At 49.1% G+C, this 19,692-nt stretch overlaps 1 protein-coding gene across 1 annotated transcript in view; it reads right to left on the reverse strand.

Annotated features, from left to right (window-relative positions):
* Positions 1-19,692, reverse strand: part of LOC135911559 (prolyl 4-hydroxylase subunit alpha-1-like) — a 56,645-nt gene that overhangs the window by 7,019 nt on the left and 29,934 nt on the right. The window contains exon 2 of the mRNA XM_065443885.2: positions 443-492. Within this exon, the coding sequence (XP_065299957.2) occupies positions 443-492 (50 nt within the window). The remainder of the gene's footprint in view (positions 1-442; positions 493-19,692) is intronic.

Below are 19,692 nucleotides of genomic sequence, written 5' to 3' on the forward strand. Positions count from 1 at the left end.
TTACACACCACCAACTCGCAGCTGCTCTGAAGACCAGTTTACAGACACAAAGGCACACACATTCCGAAGCCCAAGCGACGGCGTTGAAGGTGGTGCCGTTCCGGAAAATCGACGTTGTCGATCGCGCGTCGCTCATTGTTCCGAGCCACTCCAAACCGTGAGAAGCACAAAAATAAGACGTTCCCGCGGTAGCTTCTTCAGGCGTGTCAAATCAGCTCCGCATTGGGGAACTCTAGAATCATTGTCCACACACCGAATTCGTCCCGTCACCATGTCGAAGGGGCTGGAGGAAGGCGGCGGGTTCCAGCGCAAAGGTCGCTTCTTTGAACGCCTCGCAGCTGCAGCACGGAGAGGTGGAGAGCGGGAGGTGCGCGTCTTGCACCCCTTGTCGTAATCGGGTGGCAAGGTGACAATCTTGTTGTGCAACCCGCCGTTCTTTACACGGGTCAGATGCTGTAGCGGACCGTGTTCGTGATCCCAAAGCCAGGATACCTGCAGGCAGCTTAAAATAAATACGCTAGGAGAACAGATGCGATGCATTTGTTCACTAACTTGGACTATATTTTCCTAGTGCATCAAAAATGTGCCATTACCTCGTACCTCATCTTTGAAATATATAGGCGTAAATCTTTCAACAAACCTCTCCTGGACTTCTCACATTACCACCGTATGTGCCAGTGCTTCTCGGTCACTGGGTTACCTGCGACGCAACCTTCTAAACTCGCCTACACATATACGCAAACTGGCATTCCAAACATTTGTTCGCCCACGACTTGATTTCGCCGCTCCGGTCCGGTCTCCCCACCAAAATGACTTAACATGCTGGAATCAATCCAAAATAGAGCGGCACGTTTCATTTCCCAGAATTATGACTACCGTTCTAGCGCAACTCAAATAAAGCTTCACCTTTCACTTCAGCTGCTATGTAATCGTCGCCTAGAAACGTCGTCGCACACGTCTCACAAGTTACACAATCCTCTTAGCTTCACGCGCACCTACGGCAAAACCGAACCATTTAACTCGTCTACAATTGCACGTGCCATTCGTCTCTGAAACAGTCTCCCCGGTAACATAGCTGCGGAAATTGACTGTGAAAAATTCAGGCACTCACCCAACTCGCTTAGCCCTTGTTAACCATTGCTATCATACTCACTGTTTGGTATTATTCTTTTTTCTGCTATTTCCTTGCACTGCAATACGTTTGTTATAAACTTGTCGAGTTCCTTTTTATTATACTCACGCACAGCTGTACATGCCTAATATGTTTCTCTAATTTTTAGGTTGCGCATTTAGGTAGTGTTGCTTTTTTCTCTACCTTCACATTGTTACTAGATTGTATGTGCTTACATGATTCGATGACACCTTTACTCAATGCCCCATGCAGGGGCCTTGTAAGGTATCTTACAAATAAAAAAAGACATGGGAGTGTGCATCAAATCAAAATAAATTTTCATTTTATATGTTTATTTGTTATAAGGAACAAAGCAAGTGTATAGTATTTTTCTAGAGATATATATACTCGCATAATGGCCGCAATTGTGTAAAACCCGCACCTAGAACTTTGTAAAAGACTCCGCCAAATATATATTTACAAATTACCTATCTATAAGCCGCACCCTTGATTTTTTAGGAGGCTGACAGTGTGATCCGTTGTGTGATACGATAAATCCGGAGCTTTTTCGCTTACTGCGACAGGAATCACATGAACACTCTAGGCGCATTACTGCCCTCGGCGTTGGCGTGGGCGTCATCATCGCCGTGAGGTTCCCTAAAAGTTATTCCAGCAGAACTTTTTGTTGGGCTAGTTGGTGCATCTTATTGATGTACTAAAGCGTCAAGCAGGCGACACAAGAAGAGACACGGACGAGCGCTCGTCCGTGTCTCTTCTTGTGTCGTCTGCTTGGCGCTTCAGTACATCAGTCCCTAAAAGTCCAAGGGCCATAAAATCGTCGCCGCGCGCCATGTGCTGTAGGTGCAAGTGAAAGTGTACGAAGGTGAGCAGGTGGTCGCGGTTCAATCTCGCGCATCCAACGGCGGAAAGCGGGGACGAAGCGTGCCGCTTTCCGTTGCGCACAAGGCATGCGTGGGAGGAGAGAGACGGGGGCGGAGGGGGGAGGTTCACTCAAACGGCTCCGGCGGCCGCGCGCGCCAGCCTAGGCCGGGCCGCGTTATCTTGGCAGCCATCCGCGACGGGCCAGCGCTGCGCTGTGTTTTCGCGGCGTACTTCGCGCTGATGCGAGTGACTGCGCGGTCAATTCGCTCGCTGCTGCTGCCGCGTTTCCTCACTTCAGCGTTTTGACAGCGAGTTTCCGCGGTCATCGAGTGAGATGTGTTCATATTGGCTTGTGCGCGCGTTACACGATGCTTATAAATTTAATTAGTACGACCATGTTTACAAATTTATGGAGCCGATAAAAGTACTATCCTTACTTCACACAGCTGTCCGCTAATTTGCTATCACAATCGATGCTTCGCCTTTCGGGCAAAATTGCGGCTTTTTAATCGGTGGCACAACAAAGCAGCCATGCCGAGTTTTCGACGCCTCCAGGTAGCAAAAGCATAGCGTCCGAGATTTAGAGGCTGCCTCCGATACGAAAGATCTGATCAAGAAACGCCAATGTATGAAAGCATCTAACCCTACAGCTAGAATAGATCTGGCAGAACTTTCGAAGTTAATCAACAAGCGTTAGACAGCTGACATAAGGAAGTATAATATGGAGAGAATTGAACATGCTCTCAGGAACGGTGGAAGCCTTAAAACAGTGAAGAAGAAACTAGGAATTGGCAAGAATCAGATGTATGCGTTAAGAGACAAAGCCGGCAATATCATTACTAATATGGATGAGATAGTACAAGTGGCTGAGGAGTTCTATAGAGATTTATACAGTACCAGTGGCACCCACGACGATAATGGAAGAGAAAAGGTAACCCCGGAAGTAAAGAAAGCCTTGAGAGATATGCAAAGGGGGAAGGCAGCTGGGGAGGATCAGGGGTGCTATTTTGTAGGAATGCCTTTTTTCATGCCAATGCCTCTTCGCGTGACGTCATCGATTTTGAAAATTGTGTATACGTAGGGACGACGTTTCTTGGATCGTCCAATCAGAAGCTCCCTTCATTGACCGGATGTTTCTTTCGTATTCTCTTCTCTTTTTCCGGGACTGTATAGCAAATTTGTTTTGTGAAACAGCACTTAATGAAAGCGGACTTCCATGCTGCGCAAAGCAAATTCATTTTGTTACATTACAACGCAAAAGCTGCCGCAGTCCAAAGAAATGCAAACGCAAGTGCTCTATTTTTGAAGCCGTAGCCACATAGTAGTCGGATGTGCATCCAATCCATGCCGTTGAGCTCACGCAAAATGGCAGCCTTTGCTTACCTGTGAACAGCTGACAGCCGCTAGCGTGTCGGTAACGCAGCGCAACTAATTGCGGCCCACAGCGTTACACTTGCATCTGAGAAGAATCTGCGCTGCTTGCAGGAGCCGTGAGATACAGCAGAGTGAGGTGAGTAAATATTGCTCGTGGAGTGCTTACGTTGTCGTGTGGCTTTCGGTGCATCATCATGTCTGACGTGTGATAATTTCTTTTTTACGAAGGGCCAACAAGAATTAACCGTAACACAGGAGGACAAACTTTGCAACATAGTGGATCGACAACTGTCAAGGCACTCAGCACCTTTCATTAGAGCACCGCCACGACAGAACAATAGCCTCGTCAATGTGATCGCAGCAACAGTAATACTGTGGGCCTGGCGCCCCTGCGCTGACGGTTACGCTCCGAGAAAGAAGCTGCTACAACGGTAAATGTGAGTAGCTTCTTTACCTTTTCTATATTAGTGGTATAAAAAGGCAAAAAATAATCAATTCGTAGTGAGCACTTTATGCAGGCGCTTAGCTTAGACAGAATGTTTAACTGTAAATTTCTTACTGTGTTGCGGGCCGGCTGAAATTCCCAAGTTTGAAAATCAAAAATGGCGGCAGCTAAAGGGCCCAGAGTTTCACAAGAACAAACGGATATTCTGGTGCAGTTCATCGAGCAGCACCCATACCTGGCGAGAGCTTCTACGGAGTTCTCGCCACGTATGACTGCTGCTCGAAAGAACGAGCTATAGGCTCCCTGCAATGGTCAGGCGGCGCGGCGATCGGCTCAGCCGTCAGCGCCACCGTGTCAGTTGCGCGAAACACCGAGGCGGCCACTGCTACGAAGGCATGCTTTTGCGGCGCTCGTTCGAAAGCTTCCGGACGTTCTAAATTCGGACGTTCTAAAAAGTCGAGGCCCATTTTGGACCACCGACGCTTGAGAAAGGACGTGAAATCTTTTACTACAACCACGTATACCGTGTCAAAGAAGTAAACAGCACGGACATCCCAATGAGGTGCTCAAATTAAATTGTGGTGTTTTATGTGCCATAACCACGATCTGATTAGGAGGCACGCCATGGTGGGAGACTCCGGAATAATTTGGACCGCTTGGGGTTCTTTAACGTGGACCTAAATCTAATTACACGGGTGTTTTAGTATTTAGACACCATCGAAATTCCGCCGCGGTGGCCGGGATTTATTCCCGTGACCTCGCGCTCAGCAGCCCAACACCGTAGCCACTAAGCAACCACCGCAGGTAGCGAAGTATTTTTCACAACAAAGTAAGTATGCTTACGACGTCGATTTCGAAGTGCGTTAACAAATCATTATTTTATGCCACTTAGGTGAGCAAATACGGCCGTGGACGTCTTTGAACTGTCATTTGTCGCTTCCTTACTTGGAGCGTGCCTTGTTGCACCTCCCATTGTAGAGGTTTTGGCGAATTGGCAGGTAAGTGCTTTTTTCTCCGTTGACGAAGTGCCTCGAGCATATTCTGGTATTGTCGATCGGGCTCGAATGTCAGAAGGTATTACCGCTGAAGAATCATAGAGAGTAATCAGCTGAGACTAAACAACGTGAAGATTGAACAAATATGCTCTTGTGTGCGCGAGGGAAATGCTAATTTTCGAATACTCGTCGTGTTCTGCAGTGTACTCCAGTCTTAGTTCTGTTGTTCTAAGCGCGAGAAAACATCGGCACGAATGAGCTCGGTACCAGCATTCGAGTCCTGATCTTGGCGCAGGAGGAAGCAAGCGCATGTAAAGCTCCAGCACGGAGAGCTTACGAAGCTAGATTTGACACCTAACAACCAATGTGAGTTTGTTTTGGAGCAAGAAGGGCTAAACAACTATCATAACTGATTTACAACAGCAGGAATCAGTTCACGCATTTTCATGCAGTTGACGCTTTATTGTGTCTTTTTACAGATGCCGCTCCTGGCTCTTTTTCATTTCTTTTTCTTGTTTTTGCACTTACGTCTTAGTTCGTTTAGCAGAAATTCGCAAGACCGACACAAACCGCGACGATCCACTTCAGCCGCCGGGTTGCTTCCCCCGGTTCCGAAGGGATGCGGAACAATTTGATGCCGACATCCCCTTCGTGGTTGTGACAGTTCTTAACGCAGCAGTATCTGCACTTGTTCTTTTTGTTCAGACTTCTCACAAAGGAGCTGCCAAGAGGCCGCGGGGAATCTATTAGAAAATTGGAAAACCAGGCTTGCAGGCGCGCCTGAGCGCACTGCGTCCACTGGTGAAATGACGGTGACGGCCTACCCGCGGATGCTCACCGCCGCTGCCAGGTGGGGCGACATGTACAGGCAAACTGCATTGCAGGGTGCCCATGGGGGGGGGGGGGGGGGGCGGTGGCGGCAGTGTTAAACGGACAGGGTCCAGCGGTTAAGTCAACGAGCCGTTGGCGAAACCACTGGGCCAAAATGGCTCATAAGGCCAAGAAAGAAGCGGCCAGGGCCGCGAGCGAGAAGCGGTGAGCTTTCTAATGATGCTGACAGTAACGTCGTTTCACGTAGTTGTTGTCGTTGTTGTGTTTGCAGGGCCACTGGAGGCGGCAGAGTAGGTGGAGTGGACGGCCGCGTCCTCGACATCCTTGGGAGGACAGGCGGCCTCCTTGTTTCCCCCCTCCCCCCCCCCCAGTACTTCGCCGATAGCGAGGTGCGTACATTGGGTTTGAAAAGTGTTGTTTGTGCTGCTGTAGCCTAACACATTTTCAGCATTACATTGTAATACAATATTCCAAAATCTCTTCAGCCATATTTTTTTCGTTTTTTTGTGCTAGTTACAATATAGGTTATGTACTCTGAGCAGCAACTTGTGTAATTGATGCGCATTGCACACACTGCTCGCAATGCTGAACACTACTCTGACTGCAGGACGCAAGTTCGGAGGATGCTGCAGGGCCCTCCCGCAGTGCACCAGCAACAACTGCGTTTGTGGTGTCGGGTCCTGCAGCTGTTGCTGAGCCAAGTGGCCTTACACGTAAGTCAGTGACCCAGCTTTTGTTGTAGCATTGTTTTCAGTTGCTGTATGACCTTGCTATGAAGTAGCCCACTGTGCTGTTACTACCTTTGTGTCCAGCATTCAGCTCTTATTCATGGAGCAGAAATGCAAGCCTACAAATGACATGATGTTGTAATAGAGATTCCTTGTGCTTCTTATAGGTTACTGTAACCAGCAATTTTCTGTGACATCTTTTGCTCCAACTATGCGACTGCCTTGTGTATCATAATTGTAGCTATGCAGCTACAATGACATTTTGAAGTGACTGGTTAGGACAATCAAGCTGTGTGGGTCGGATAACAGTAGATGAGCAGTGTTTGCTTTTGTCTTGCATGAAGAGCAACCGCCTACCCTCCAGCAGCCACCCTTCCAGCCGACCCCCCAGCCAACTCCACGAGAGCCGCAAGCACCCCCCCCCCATAGGCAATCGAAGCAGCAGGACCTCGAGGGCGCCGTGCAGATGGCTACTGCCGAATATGTTCGGCAGGGCCAGTCGGCGGAAGCCAGGGCACAGGAGGAGGCTCGCTTCCGCCGACAAATGCTGGAGCAAAACCAGCGGGTATGTGTAAGGCCACAGACGTATAATTTTCTGCGTATGAAATTGACGAGCATATGACCTCTCCAACAATTAATCAGTAAACAAGCATAATGTATGCATACAGTGCTGCGCTGATTATATCTTGTACACATTCGCGTGGAATAATATGTGTCAATATTTACGCCATTATGTGGCAAAAAGAAAGAAGTGGCATTAGGTTCAAGGAAGCAGGTATAACCATGTAAGACATCTTAATGGGATGGGACTGCACAAATGTGATGGGCCAGAAAGATATTATCAGTGTTTCAATATACAGTGACAATAGCCTGCAAATGCGGATGAATGCAACACACCAAGGCATTGTCACTGAGCTTATATAATTAAACTAATTACACATCTTATTCGCTAACAGCACCACGAGGCCCATATGGACGTCCTGCGCCAGCAGCATACAGTCCATATGGAGGTCCTGCGGCAGCAACATGCTGTCCACATGGAGGGACTGCAACAGCTGAGGGAGGTGGTTGGCAGCATGCGCGACGTTCAGCAGCAGCGGCTGGCAGTGGAACGACGCTCACAGGAGACAAACCAGCGTCTCCTGCAGCTGCTGCTGGCTGCACTGGCCCATGGTGGCAGCCAAGTCCCTCCCCCCTCTCAGGACCCACATATGTAAATAAGTACTGGCATAGGCAAGGAATTTTATACCATTTTTTTATTAGCTTAAATTTTGCTGTTGTAGTAGTGGTGATATGAAGGCCGGATATTGCTAGTTAGCAAGAAATAAATGCTCAAGTCACCCTTTCATGCAACCACAAGTAGCATAGCCGTTGCAGCATGATTTTTTTGCTTGAAGTTGTACTTCAGCAATAAGAGCGCCCACACTATCACGCTCACCTGCACAAGTGCCAGCAAGCCTGATGGTACATAAATCTGACTGCGGCATTGCAATTATGAGGTGCCTAGTTGTTGTCATGTCAAGTTAAGCACGAAGCAACACTGCAAATGTTCTACAATTCAATCCTGTGTCATCAATGCGCCTTAATGTAATGTCACACGGAACCTCTGAATATGCACAGCAAAAAGAAAAAGTTCTGAAAATTCCTTGCCTATGCACCTTCACCTCATTTTTAATGTGTATTTTTTGCATATTTATGTGCATATCTATGTGCTATTTATGCATATACATGCTTTTTTTGGCATACAGGGCTGGAATGTCTTCTTTTCTTGTTTGTCGTTATAACATTTTTTTTCCATTTACTGATCTTTCATGGTCAATATTTTTTTTGTAGTGACATACAAGGCTTAATGTCTTCCTTTCTTGTTTTTTCATTATTACGTTTTGTTGCCATTCACTGATATTTCATGGTTGATATTTCTTTTTTGTCGTGACATACGGGGCCTATTGTCTTCTTTTTCATGAGTACGTTTTGTTGTCGTTCAGTGTTTTTTCATGGTTTATATATTTCGTTGCCGTGACATACAGGGCTTGACATCTTCTTTTCTTGTTTTTCATTACCACGTTTCGTTGCGATTCAGTGTTCTTTCATGGTTGTGATACATTGTACGTTTACCCCTCGTGTGCAATATTTATGCAGTTTCTCTTACTCAATATCAAAGCAAGATGTTATGGCTTTCTTTTTCAGTATGGAACTCCACGACAGCATGTTCCTTTCACACGTAGTGATGTACCTACATATTTTGCAGTGATATTCTTTTGTTGATGCGTGATTTAAGCACCTGCACCTTTTTCAGGTGCAGTTTAAGCCAGTTGCTATTTCTGTATATTTGTGCAGCGTACAACACTTTCCTTACACGATGCCTGCCGTTACCTGTGAATCTTTCAGATGCAAGAACAATGTGATGCAATATTTATTGCAACTTGTCTGTGATATGTTGCATATGTCTCTACTGCTGCAGTACTCACTATTCTCGCACCAATTCAATGTAGAGACTGTCGCACGTGATGTGTACATAAACAAGTGTTATCAAAAAAATGTCTGTATGTTGAAGGGTGAAATAATACGGAAAGGTGCAGTGTTCCTCTGGTGTTTTTATTTGCATGGCGCTACTGTATTTGCAGTGCTAGCTTGCACTATGGAAATGTAATTGCACACTCTGCAATATTCCATTCCCCGAGTTCAGCTATTTACAATTGAGGGCACTTTGTTGAAATCTATCAACTGCTCATGCGTGCCACACTTCACGGGAGCCACAGCATTTGACATGTCGGATGACCAGGTGGACGGCATTTTCGTCACTACAAAGGCACTTTGCGGTTGTTGCGAGACAAACTGGCGCAGGAACTAGAAGTTGCACGTGTAACAGCACGTTCAATGGAGCGGAAGGTGTGACGTACACTGTACATTTTGGCTTTTGGGAGCTTCTCTGCGACGAATACAAAGCGAGTAGACAGGCGCTTATGTCCATCAACGCGTAAGGGAACACAGAACTCTCACCGATACGAGTAGAAATAATTATGACAACTGCAGGCTACATGCATGGCACGCAGGGCATCTAGGTGACGACAGCAGCAACATGCAAATCATGGCAGACCCTTTGAAAATACACTTATTTTTAGCTTGCTTTCAATCTTATATGTCGCCACTAAACATACTGTTTCACTTAGTATAAATGCAGGCCTTACATAACGATTCCCTACACAACTTTTACATTCCTTGACAAGTCATGAATGCTTTGCATTACATAAACATCAACCGCAACTTAGCATGGGAAATCTGTCTGCAATTTCACAGCATGAAATGCACAATGCAATTTTTTGGCATATGTTATGCTACAACTGTGTGCATGCACCTAGCGATGCTGACGCTGCTGTTCACGTCGCAGCTGCCGCCGAACACTTCTCAGGTAATGTATGTGCTGCGCACGGGTTGTCCCAAACATGCCAATCACAGAGTCACGGACAGCCCGGCCTCTCAAATAATTCATTCTCGACCCTGTGTTTCGGGGCAGACCTTGCGGAATGGGGTCGCCATTACCGCAGAGCTCAGTACTACTGCTGCTGCTGTCGTCATCGCTGTCATCATCGCCCGAGTCTATGTTGCCCTCAGAAAGGCGAAGGTTGTGCAACACAGCACATGCCGCGACAATGTTGGCTGCACGTTCCGGCTCGTAGAGGAGGGTGCGATATCGCTGAAGACAGCGGAAACGGCTCTTTAAGAGCCCAATGCACCTCTCCACTACGGAACGCATGGCGCCATGTGCTGTGTTGTACTGACCCTCGGCTGTCTGCGCTGGAGGATGGCCAGGAACTGGGGTCAGAAGCCACGGCTCCAAGGGGTAGCCACTGTCACCTGCACGAAGATGGCAATAGTACATTGAGTACTCCTCTGACGAGAGGCAAGTTGTAAACTTAGGAAATCTACAGAAGGCTTCAGAGGTGAATCCCAAGTAAAAGCATGAGTTGAGCATGTCCATACCCGACACAAACGGTTAACAAATTTGCAAGTGCACTTCTCGGTGCCTGCCACAAGCAGAAGAAATCAACACTTGTTGGTACTATCAATGACAGTAGTAGCAGTAGCAGCGCTAATGTTTGTTCATTTCTTCTGCTTCTGGCAGGCACTGGGTGTAGTAGCAGCACTAATACGTATTGCTTTCATCTGCTCCTTGCAAGCACATAATGTGCTTGTAACTTAACACTTCGAACATTGAGAATGGTGGCAGTCACAATGGTGACAATGGTGACATCATTTTTTTTTACTCCCGACTTATGTGCTTGTAATTTGGTTAAAAGTTTGGGTGACTGCACCAAAAAAGTGACTGCGCCAAAAAAGGTGTTTTGCCTCACCGAGGAGGTATTCCCCGGGATTCACGATGCGGCCCGCTTGAAACCGCCGGCGCAACCATGTCGTGCGCCAGACAAAAGCGTCGTGGTCCGACCCCGGTCGCAGAGGGTCCACGGCCAAGATTTTCATGTCCGCATCGCAGATCTGGTAAAACGTAAACAGAGAAAGTGCCCGATGACATGAGCAACATAACTGTCAAAAAGGATCGGCACCAGAAAACGTGAGGTTTACTTACGAACATGCAGTTGAGGGCGTAGTATCCCTTGCGGCACATGAACGCAGCCTTGCGCTCACCCTTCGGCGCGACAATAGCTACGAGGCTGCCGTCGACGCATCCTATGACGCCGGGGATAGCACCGCGCCGAAGAAAGCCTTCCTTTACGGCTGCCTTTTCCTCGGCCGCCTTAGGAAAATGCACCCACTTGTTGCGCGCCCCGGCGTTCACAACAGCCTCTGCCACCCGTCGCACGCACTCGCTCACTGTCGACTGCGACACACGAATCGTCTCCTCGCTCCCAACGGACGCTTGGACAGACAGACAGAAAAACTTTATTCATAGCATGTGAGTTTGGACTCTTCTGGGTCCCTGGACCACCGCACGGTCCCGCACTACGTCGAAACGTTCATGCTCCTTTTGCTCATGACGTCGGCAGCCCGAGCCACCGCAGTAACCTGCGATGTCGGGTCCGTAGACGAGAGCAGGACCTCCCAGTCCTCCCAGCTTGAGATGGCGGGCTGTCCCTGCGGGGGAGGATCGGCAGGGCAGCCAAAAAGGATGTGGGAGAGTGTGGCGTGAGGGTCTCCGCATAGGGAGCATGTAGGGGAGGTGCCACAGTAGTGGGATAGCAGCTGAGGGGACGGGAGAGAGCGGGTCTGGAGGCGTCTCCAGAGGATCTGTTGGGAGTGCGTCAGGGAGGAGTGGGAAGGAGGGTAAGACCGACGGTCCAAACGGGGTATTTGCGTGAGCTCCGCAAAGCTGTGTACCCGCTCCCTCGAGAAACCCGGATCGAGGCTGTCCTGAGCCCGGCAAATTAAACCTCGGGCCAATTTATCGGCAGCCTCGTTTCCGGGGTTCCCAGAGTGAGCCGGCACCCACCGGAGCTCAACCCTACGTGGTAAATTCTGGGTGGGGATGTTCAACAAGTTCCAGGCAGGGTTGTGAATTCTGCCTCTGGCAAAGTTGGACAAAGCAGTCTTTGAATCGATAAAGATGTATTCAGCTTCCGAAAGGGCAAGGGCTATGGCGATGGCGGTCTCCTCTGCTTCCTCAGGTGTAGAGCCCGAGGGAAGATGGTGAGTTAGGGGTCGGGGTAAGGTTGGGTTGTAAGCAACTGCTACAGCTTCATGCGTTGTACATGCGGCGTCCACCCAGATGGCTTTCTCGACCTGTCCGTAATACTTGTGGAGGGCATTTGCGCGAGCTACGCGGCGAGAGATGTGATACTGGGGATGGACGTTTCGAGGAAGGGGTTTCACTACAAGGGGTGTATGAATGTGTCGAGGAATGGCTATAAGGGTTGACTGATTAGCGGGTATGTTGATGCGAAGGGAGGCGAGGATATGGCGGCCAGTGGCGCTCGCGGCAAGTCTTAAATACTGCGTCTGAAGGTGTGCCTCAACTAGTTCAGGAAGCGTGTTATGCATGCCTAGTGCAAGGAGTTTGGCTGTGCTAGTACTGCGAGGCAGGTTGAGAGCTGCCTTAGTTGCAAGGCGGATCATGGCGTTCACGCGCTCGGTTTCCGTGCAGTTCAGCTTGAGATATGGAGTGGCGTACAGGATGCGGCTAAGCGTAAAAGCATGTACAACTTTCATGTTGTCTGCTTCGTCTAAACCCTTGTGCAGGGAAGATACGCGGCGTAGAAGCTGCAACACTGATTGCGTGGAGGCCTTGAGTGTTTTAAGGGTATGGTGATTGCGTCCGGAATCCTGCAGGTAGAGACCAAGGATGCGCAGGGTGGGAGTGATGGGGATAGGGGATCCTTGTAAAGTGATTTGGATGGGTGAGTTGGCGGCAGATTTTGGTCTAATTAGGAGGAGCGCGGACCTCGAGGGGGAACATTCGAGTCCGATAGATGATACGTGAGCGGAGATCGTGTCGACTGCTAATTGTAGAGTTTCCTCAATTTCCCCGTCTGAGCCATGAGTGGTCCATGCGGTAATATCATCAGCGTACAGAGTATGTTTTAGGTGTGGGATGAGACTGAGCTTCTGGGCTAAGGGGATGAGAGCAATGTTAAATAAAAGGGGGCAAAGGACCGCGCCTTGCGGGGTTCCAAATTCACCGAGCGTATAAGAGGGTGTGCTGAGCTGATCAATGTGCAAGGAGGCAGTGCGGCCAGAGAGGAAGGCGCGAACGTAGTTGTAGGTCTTAGGGCCTACCTGTAGTTCCTGCAGTTCCCGTAAGATGGCAGCGTGTCGAATTCTGTCAAATGCCTTAATGAGGTCAACCGCCAGGATGGCTTTAGTAAGATGGGGGATGGTATCATCAAGCACATCGTGCGTAATTTGAAGTAGGGCATCCTGCGCAGATAGATGCGCACGAAAGCCGACCATACTGTGGGGGAAAAGGTGATTTTCTTCCATGTACGTTGTCAGTCGGGCGAGGATTATGTGCTCAAAGGTCTTGCCGAGACAAGATGTAAGAGAAATGGGGCGGATGTTCTCGAGGGTGATGGGCTTGTGGGGTTTTGGGATAAATATAATTTTTCCATGCTTCCAGGAGGCAGGGAGGGTACCTGCCTCCCAGCACTCGTTAAAGTAGGTAACGAGGTGAGATATGGAGGCATCATCAAGATTTCGGATGGCAGAATTCGTAATTTGATCTTCCCCGGGTGTGGTATTGCGCAATTTCAATAGGGCTGCACGAAATTCAGATTCTGTAAAAGAAGCGTCAAGCTGTGGTTGGGGTGAGCCCGTGTACTCGGGATGTTTGCAAGGAGGACCTGGGGTGGTATAGGTGCGTTTCACCTGCGCGAGGAAGGCGTCGGTGTCCTGCCGATGATTATGAGTGAGGCGGCGAATGCTAAGACGCGTCTGAGTTTTAGATTGCGTGGGATCGAGCATATGGCGTAACAGGTGCCAAGCGCGGGTTGTGGAGAGATTGCCTCGGAGGCCGTCACAAACCTGAGCCCAGTTAGCTTTGCAAAGAGTGGCACTATGGTGTTCTATTTGGGATTGAAGCTGGGTGAGTTTAAGTTTTAGTTTCCTGTTGTGCTTTTGAGTTCTCCACCTTCGCGTTATGTTCTCTTGAGCTTCAAGAAGGTGGGCGAGCTTACTGTCGATAACGGGGGTGTCTGGGGTAGTATCGAGCGTTTGGGTATGTTGGCGAATGTCTTTCTGTAACTGAGTAGTCCAGGTGTCTAGGTCGAAGGGGCCCTGTGCTGGCTGCGCTTGCCTAAATTTACGGAGCTGATCCCAATTAGTGTGCCTAGCGGTAAATTTGCGCTGAGGTCGGCGATAGTTCGCCGCTATGCGAATCAGGTGGTGGTCGCTGCCTAGTATGGCTTGCGTTCTTTCCCACTGTAGGTGAGCCAAGTTTCTACCAAGCGTGAGGTCTGGGCTAGTATCGGCAGTAACACTGTTACCAACCCGCGTAGGTAGGCTAAAATCATTAAAGATGGTCAGGTGAAGTAATAGCGTATTATTGAATAAAACTGTGCCTCTGTGGTTGGTGCGTCGATAGCCCCAGTCCACGTGAGCGCAATTAAAGTCACCGGCAATCAGCAGGGGGTTTGATCCGGCCATTTGGGTTACGGATTTGAGGAGCGGAGCAAGTAGGTGAATCGGCTGTCGTGGGAGAAGATAGCAGTTAAGCATGAACAGGGGAGATTGTGCAGGGGTGGGGGGTAAAATTTCGATGAAGGTGTGAGCAATAGGGGAGGTAACGTCGTGCTCCGCGTAATGCAAGGTGTTACAGACGTATGTAACCACCCGAGGAAGATCAGTGGAGTCAGAGGGGATAACAGCGTATCCTGGCAGTTTCCTGCAAACATTGGCATCCTGGATAGCGATAATGTCTGGTGGGGACAAAGAGTTGGCGATAATCTGCTGCAGAGGGTCGCGCTTTCGCCGAAAGCCCCTGCAATTCCATTGAATAATTTGTAAGGAATTATGGTGCCTCGGAGGAGCCATGTTGAAGGGTGGCGGGGCGAAGGAGGAGTGCAGAAGGTGGGACTGCGGGAGGAGAGGCCGCTGAGAGTCCAGATATAAGGTTAGCTAAACGCTCCTCAACCTTGGCCATGATGCTAGATATGACCCTATCTATTATACCGGTAATGGTCATCATCATCATCATCATCATCATCAGCCTGGTTACGCCCACTGCAGGGCAAAGGCCTCTCCCATATTTCTCCAACAACCCCGGTCATGTACTAATTGTGGCCATGCCGTCCCTGCAAATTTCTTAATCTCATCCGCCCACCTAACTTTCTGCCGTCCCCTGCTACGCTTCCCTTCCCTTGGAATCCAGTCCGTAACCCTTAATGACCATCGGTTATCTTCCCTCCTCATTACATGTCCTGCCCATGCCCATTTCTTTTTCTTGATTTCAACTAAGATGTCATTAACTCGCGTTTGTTCCCTCACCCAATCTGCTCTTGTCTTATCCCTTAACGTTACACCTATCATTCTTCTTTCCATAGCTCGTTGCGTCGTCCTCAATTTGAGTAGAACCCTTTTCGTAAGCCTCCAGGTTTCTGCCCCGTAGGTGAGTACTGGTAAGACACAGCTATTATACACTTTTCTTTTGAGGGATAATGGCAGCCTGCTGTTCATGATCTGAGAATGCCTGCCAAACGCACCCCAGCCCATTCTTATTCTTCTGATTATTTCTGTCTCATGATCCGGATCCGCAGTCACTACCTGCCCTAAGTAGATGTATTCCCTTACGACTTCCAGTGTCTCGCTGCCTATTGTAAACTGCTGTTCTCTTCCGAGACTGTTAAACATTACTTTAGTTTTCTGCAGATTAATTTTTAGACCCACTCTTCTGCTTTGCCTCTCCAGGTCAGTGAGCATGCATTGCAGTTGGTCCCCTGAGTTACTAAGCAAGGCAATATCATCAGCGAATCGCAAGTTACTAAGGTATTCTCCATTAACTTTTATCCCCAATTCTTCCCAATCCAGGTCTCTGAATACCTCCTGTAAACACGCTGTGAATAGCATTGGAGAGATCGTATCTCCCTGCCTGACGCCTTTCTTTATTGGGATTTTGTTGCTTTCTTTATGGAGGACTACGGTGGCTGTGGAGCCGCTATAGATATTTTTCAGTATTTTTACATATGGCTCGTCTACACCCTGATTCCGTAATGCCTCCATGACTGCTGAGGTTTCGAAAGAATCAAATGCTTTCTCGTAATCAATGAAGGCTATATATAAGGGTTGGTTGTATTCCGCACATTTCTCTATCACCTGATTGATAGTGTGAATATGATCTATTGTTGAGTAGCCTTTACGGAATCCTGCCTGGTCCTTTGCTTGACAGAAGTCTAAGGTGTTCCTGATTCTATTTGCGATTACCTTAGTAAATAGTTTGTAGGCAACGGACAGTAAGCTGATCGGTCTATAATTTTTCAACTCTTTGGCGTCCCCTTTCTTATGGATTAGGATTATGTTAGCGTTTTTCCAAGATTCCGGTACGCTCGACGTTATGAGCCATTGCGTATACAGGGTGGCCAGTTTCTCTAGAACAATCTGCCCACCATCCTTCAGCAAATCTGCTGTTATCTGATCCTCCCCAGCTGCCTTCCCCCTTTGCATATCTCCCAAGGCTTTCTTTACTTCTTCCGGCGTTACCTGTGGGATTTCGAATTCCTCTAGACTATTTTCTGTTTCATTATTGTCGTGGGTGGCACTGGTACTGTATAAATCTCTATAGAACTCCTCAGCCACTTGTACTATCTCATCCATATTAGTAATGATATTGCCGGCTTTGTCTCTTAACGCATACATCTGATTCTTGCCAATTCCTAGTTTCTTATTCACTGTTTTTAGGCTTCCTCCGTTCTTGAGAGCATGTTCAATTCTATCCATATTATACTTCCTTATGTCAGCTGTCTTACGCTTGTTGATTAACTTCGAAAGCTCTGCCAGTTCTATTCTAGCTGTAGGGTTAGAGGCTTTCATACATTGGCGTTTCTTGATGAGATCTTTCGTCTCCTGCGATAGTTTACTGGTATCCTGCCTAACGGAGTTACCACCGACTTCCATTGCACACTCCTTAATGATGTCCACAAGATTGTCGTTCATTGCTTCAACACTAAGGTCCTCTTCCTGAGTTAAAGGGACACTAAAGGTTACTATTAAGTCAACGTGGACTGTTGAAATACCATCACAGAAACCTCGAAACGCTTGTTTCGTGCCAAGGAGAGACTTATTTTAAGAGAAAATGCGTTCTGAAGCGTCCGCGTACCTCTAGCGCAGTTCAAATCACCCGCCCTCCGATCGAGGAGTACTGACATCATGGTCTCATAGTGACGTTGCGCCATCGGTGAGTAGAACGGCGTCCGCAGACGGCGCTACGGCTTTTCTGCGCAAAACGCAAACGCGCGGCCAGAAACAGAGCCAAGACAGAGCCGACAGGAGAGCGAAAGCGGGAGTATGGTGGCTAGCGGAAGGAGAAACGAATTACGTCCCACGGCACACGAAGAGTCCGTTTTCGTTAAACTATAGGCTGCGGCGAGCTCGCAGCGTAGTCGGCGTGGTCTGTGAGCCTTTTCGCACTCGCAACAGGGCATAAAAAAGTGCGAATCGACGCAAAACTCGGCCTAGAAACGTGCTTCGCCACAGCCAAGCTAGCATGACCCAGATGTCGTTTCCCGCACTGCCACCAGGCGCCGCTACTATACCTCAAACTCCAGCGCAAGACGCCCATAAGCTGGTACTTCATTCTATGACGCAAACTTCGATGCTCGTCGCAATGGACCCTGACACCGACATATTGGCTCGCGATGGTGGGCTCAACTTCAGCGATTTGAGCACCGACGAGCGCGACCTGCTGCTGAGGGCTCGCACTGCCGGCGTCGTTGCGTACTACGACGGCGGCCTCGACACCGGCTCTCCGGAGCGGGAAAACAACGAGGGCTTCCCACGACATCACATGGACGTGGCATTCTCGCTGCTTGTTCCACATGAAAGTTTCGCGAGCCAGCAGAACCCTCAGAGCACGACGCGATAACGAAAGTACTGAAACTGCAAAGCGTGCACGGCGCAGAGTCGAGCGCGCAGAGTCGAGCGAAAACGAAACCTTTCGAACACCCATATTACTGAAGGGCAACGTCAAAATGTTATTTTTTCTTAGAATCGAATAGACGTAGACAAGTAGCATTTTTTTCCGTCTTACAATCGAATGAAATGATATTTATAATACGAGTAGTTGAGTATTAGTAACACAAATTATGAGGAGTCCTTTCGTCATCGGGCTAGTACCGGAATGTCGCTGGGGGGTCTCAAATCGTGTCATGCATTTACCTCAATTTCTCGGTTATTAAAGCTCTGTTCGCGATTAAATTGACGCCTTAGACGTTCTAGAGCATTGCTCTACCACTTTAACTTGAGTTTCTGGTAACCTTTAGTGTCCCTTTAAAGCCGAATACCTGTTCTGAAGCTTGATCTGGAATTCCTCTATTTTCCCCCTTACCGCTAACTCATTGATCGGCTTCTTATGTACCAGTTTCCTCCGTTCCCTTCTCAGGTCTAGGCTAATTCGAGTTCTTACCATCCTGTGGTCACTGCAGCGCACCTTCCCGAGCACGTCCACATCGTGTATCTTGTACCGGTAATGGTAGCTTCAATCATAGTCTGGCACTGTGCAGTGACCTGCGCAGTAATGCGCTCTGTGAACTTGGATTCTAGGTTTTGGGTGAGGTCCTGAAATTTGGCTTCCAGGTCTATAGGTTGGGCTGGGCTCTCATCAGGCCTCCTCTTTTTCTGAGGAGCTTGGTCGGACGGGTTGGATGAGGAAGATGGGGATGGTGGAGTGGGGGGTAGAGCAGGGGTGGAGGTAGAGAGGGCTGCCTTGAGCTGCCTTACCTCATCCCGCAGAGCCTTCACGTCCGAGTCCTGGGAGGTCATGATATTCGTCTTGGCAATCTTGGAAGCCCATGTAGAGGTAGACGGGAGGGTCGTGTTAAGCGGGGGAAAGTCCTTCTTGGTAGGGAACTTTGACTTCTGGGGCGGTGGGCTAAGTCGTTTGGTGGCGGAATTTCTTGCCTTGCACGAGCCGGTGCCCGTGAGGCGCTGCCCCCCACAGAGAATGCAGATCGGGATGCAGGAGGGAACATCTTGCGGCTCATGCTTGTCCCCGCACCGCGGGCAGAGACCACTCTTGGGGTGGGGGCACACGTCGTGTCTGTGGCCCGGTCGACGACAGTTTGTGCACGTGTCTGGACTTCCCTTGTACGTCGTGCATCTATGCACTACACTCATGTAGCGTATGGTGTGAGGGACTGGGCCATGTGCAAATGTGATCAATATGGAGAGGGTCCTACCCATTCTGCGGGCTGCGATGATATCAGCTTCCGGGTTGCGAGTCTGGAGGTCTTGTAGCATTTCTTCCGGTGTTTTCGCCCAGTAGGCTTGCGAGATGACTCCGCGCGCAGCAGCGGGCGGCGGTGCGATGTAGGCGGCGACGGGGTAACTGGTTTCTTGAAGGACCACTTCCTTGAGTTGGACGAGGTGAAGGGCCGTTGACTCGTGAGGTGTAGCGACCGTGAAGGTGTTATTCGTCGGGTGAATCCGGAGGTGAAACTCTCCTAGGTCCCGGTCAGCGGCGGTGACTCGCAGAGCTTTCATGAGTGGCTGCCCCATGGCTCCGTTCAAAGCGAGGCCTCCTCTTGGTCGGCAGACTACCCTTATAGTGCCGGGAGGGAGTGAAGCAAGTTGCTTACTTCGCAATGCGATTGCGTGCGTCACGCGCAGCTGTTGTTGTTGAGCACGGTATGTCGGCTTGAAGGTCGCAGGGGCAGTGTCGGCTGGACC

Source organism: Dermacentor albipictus, chromosome 8 (genome assembly GCF_038994185.2).
Source record: "Dermacentor albipictus isolate Rhodes 1998 colony chromosome 8, USDA_Dalb.pri_finalv2, whole genome shotgun sequence".
NCBI lineage: Eukaryota > Metazoa > Arthropoda > Arachnida > Ixodida > Ixodidae > Dermacentor > Dermacentor albipictus.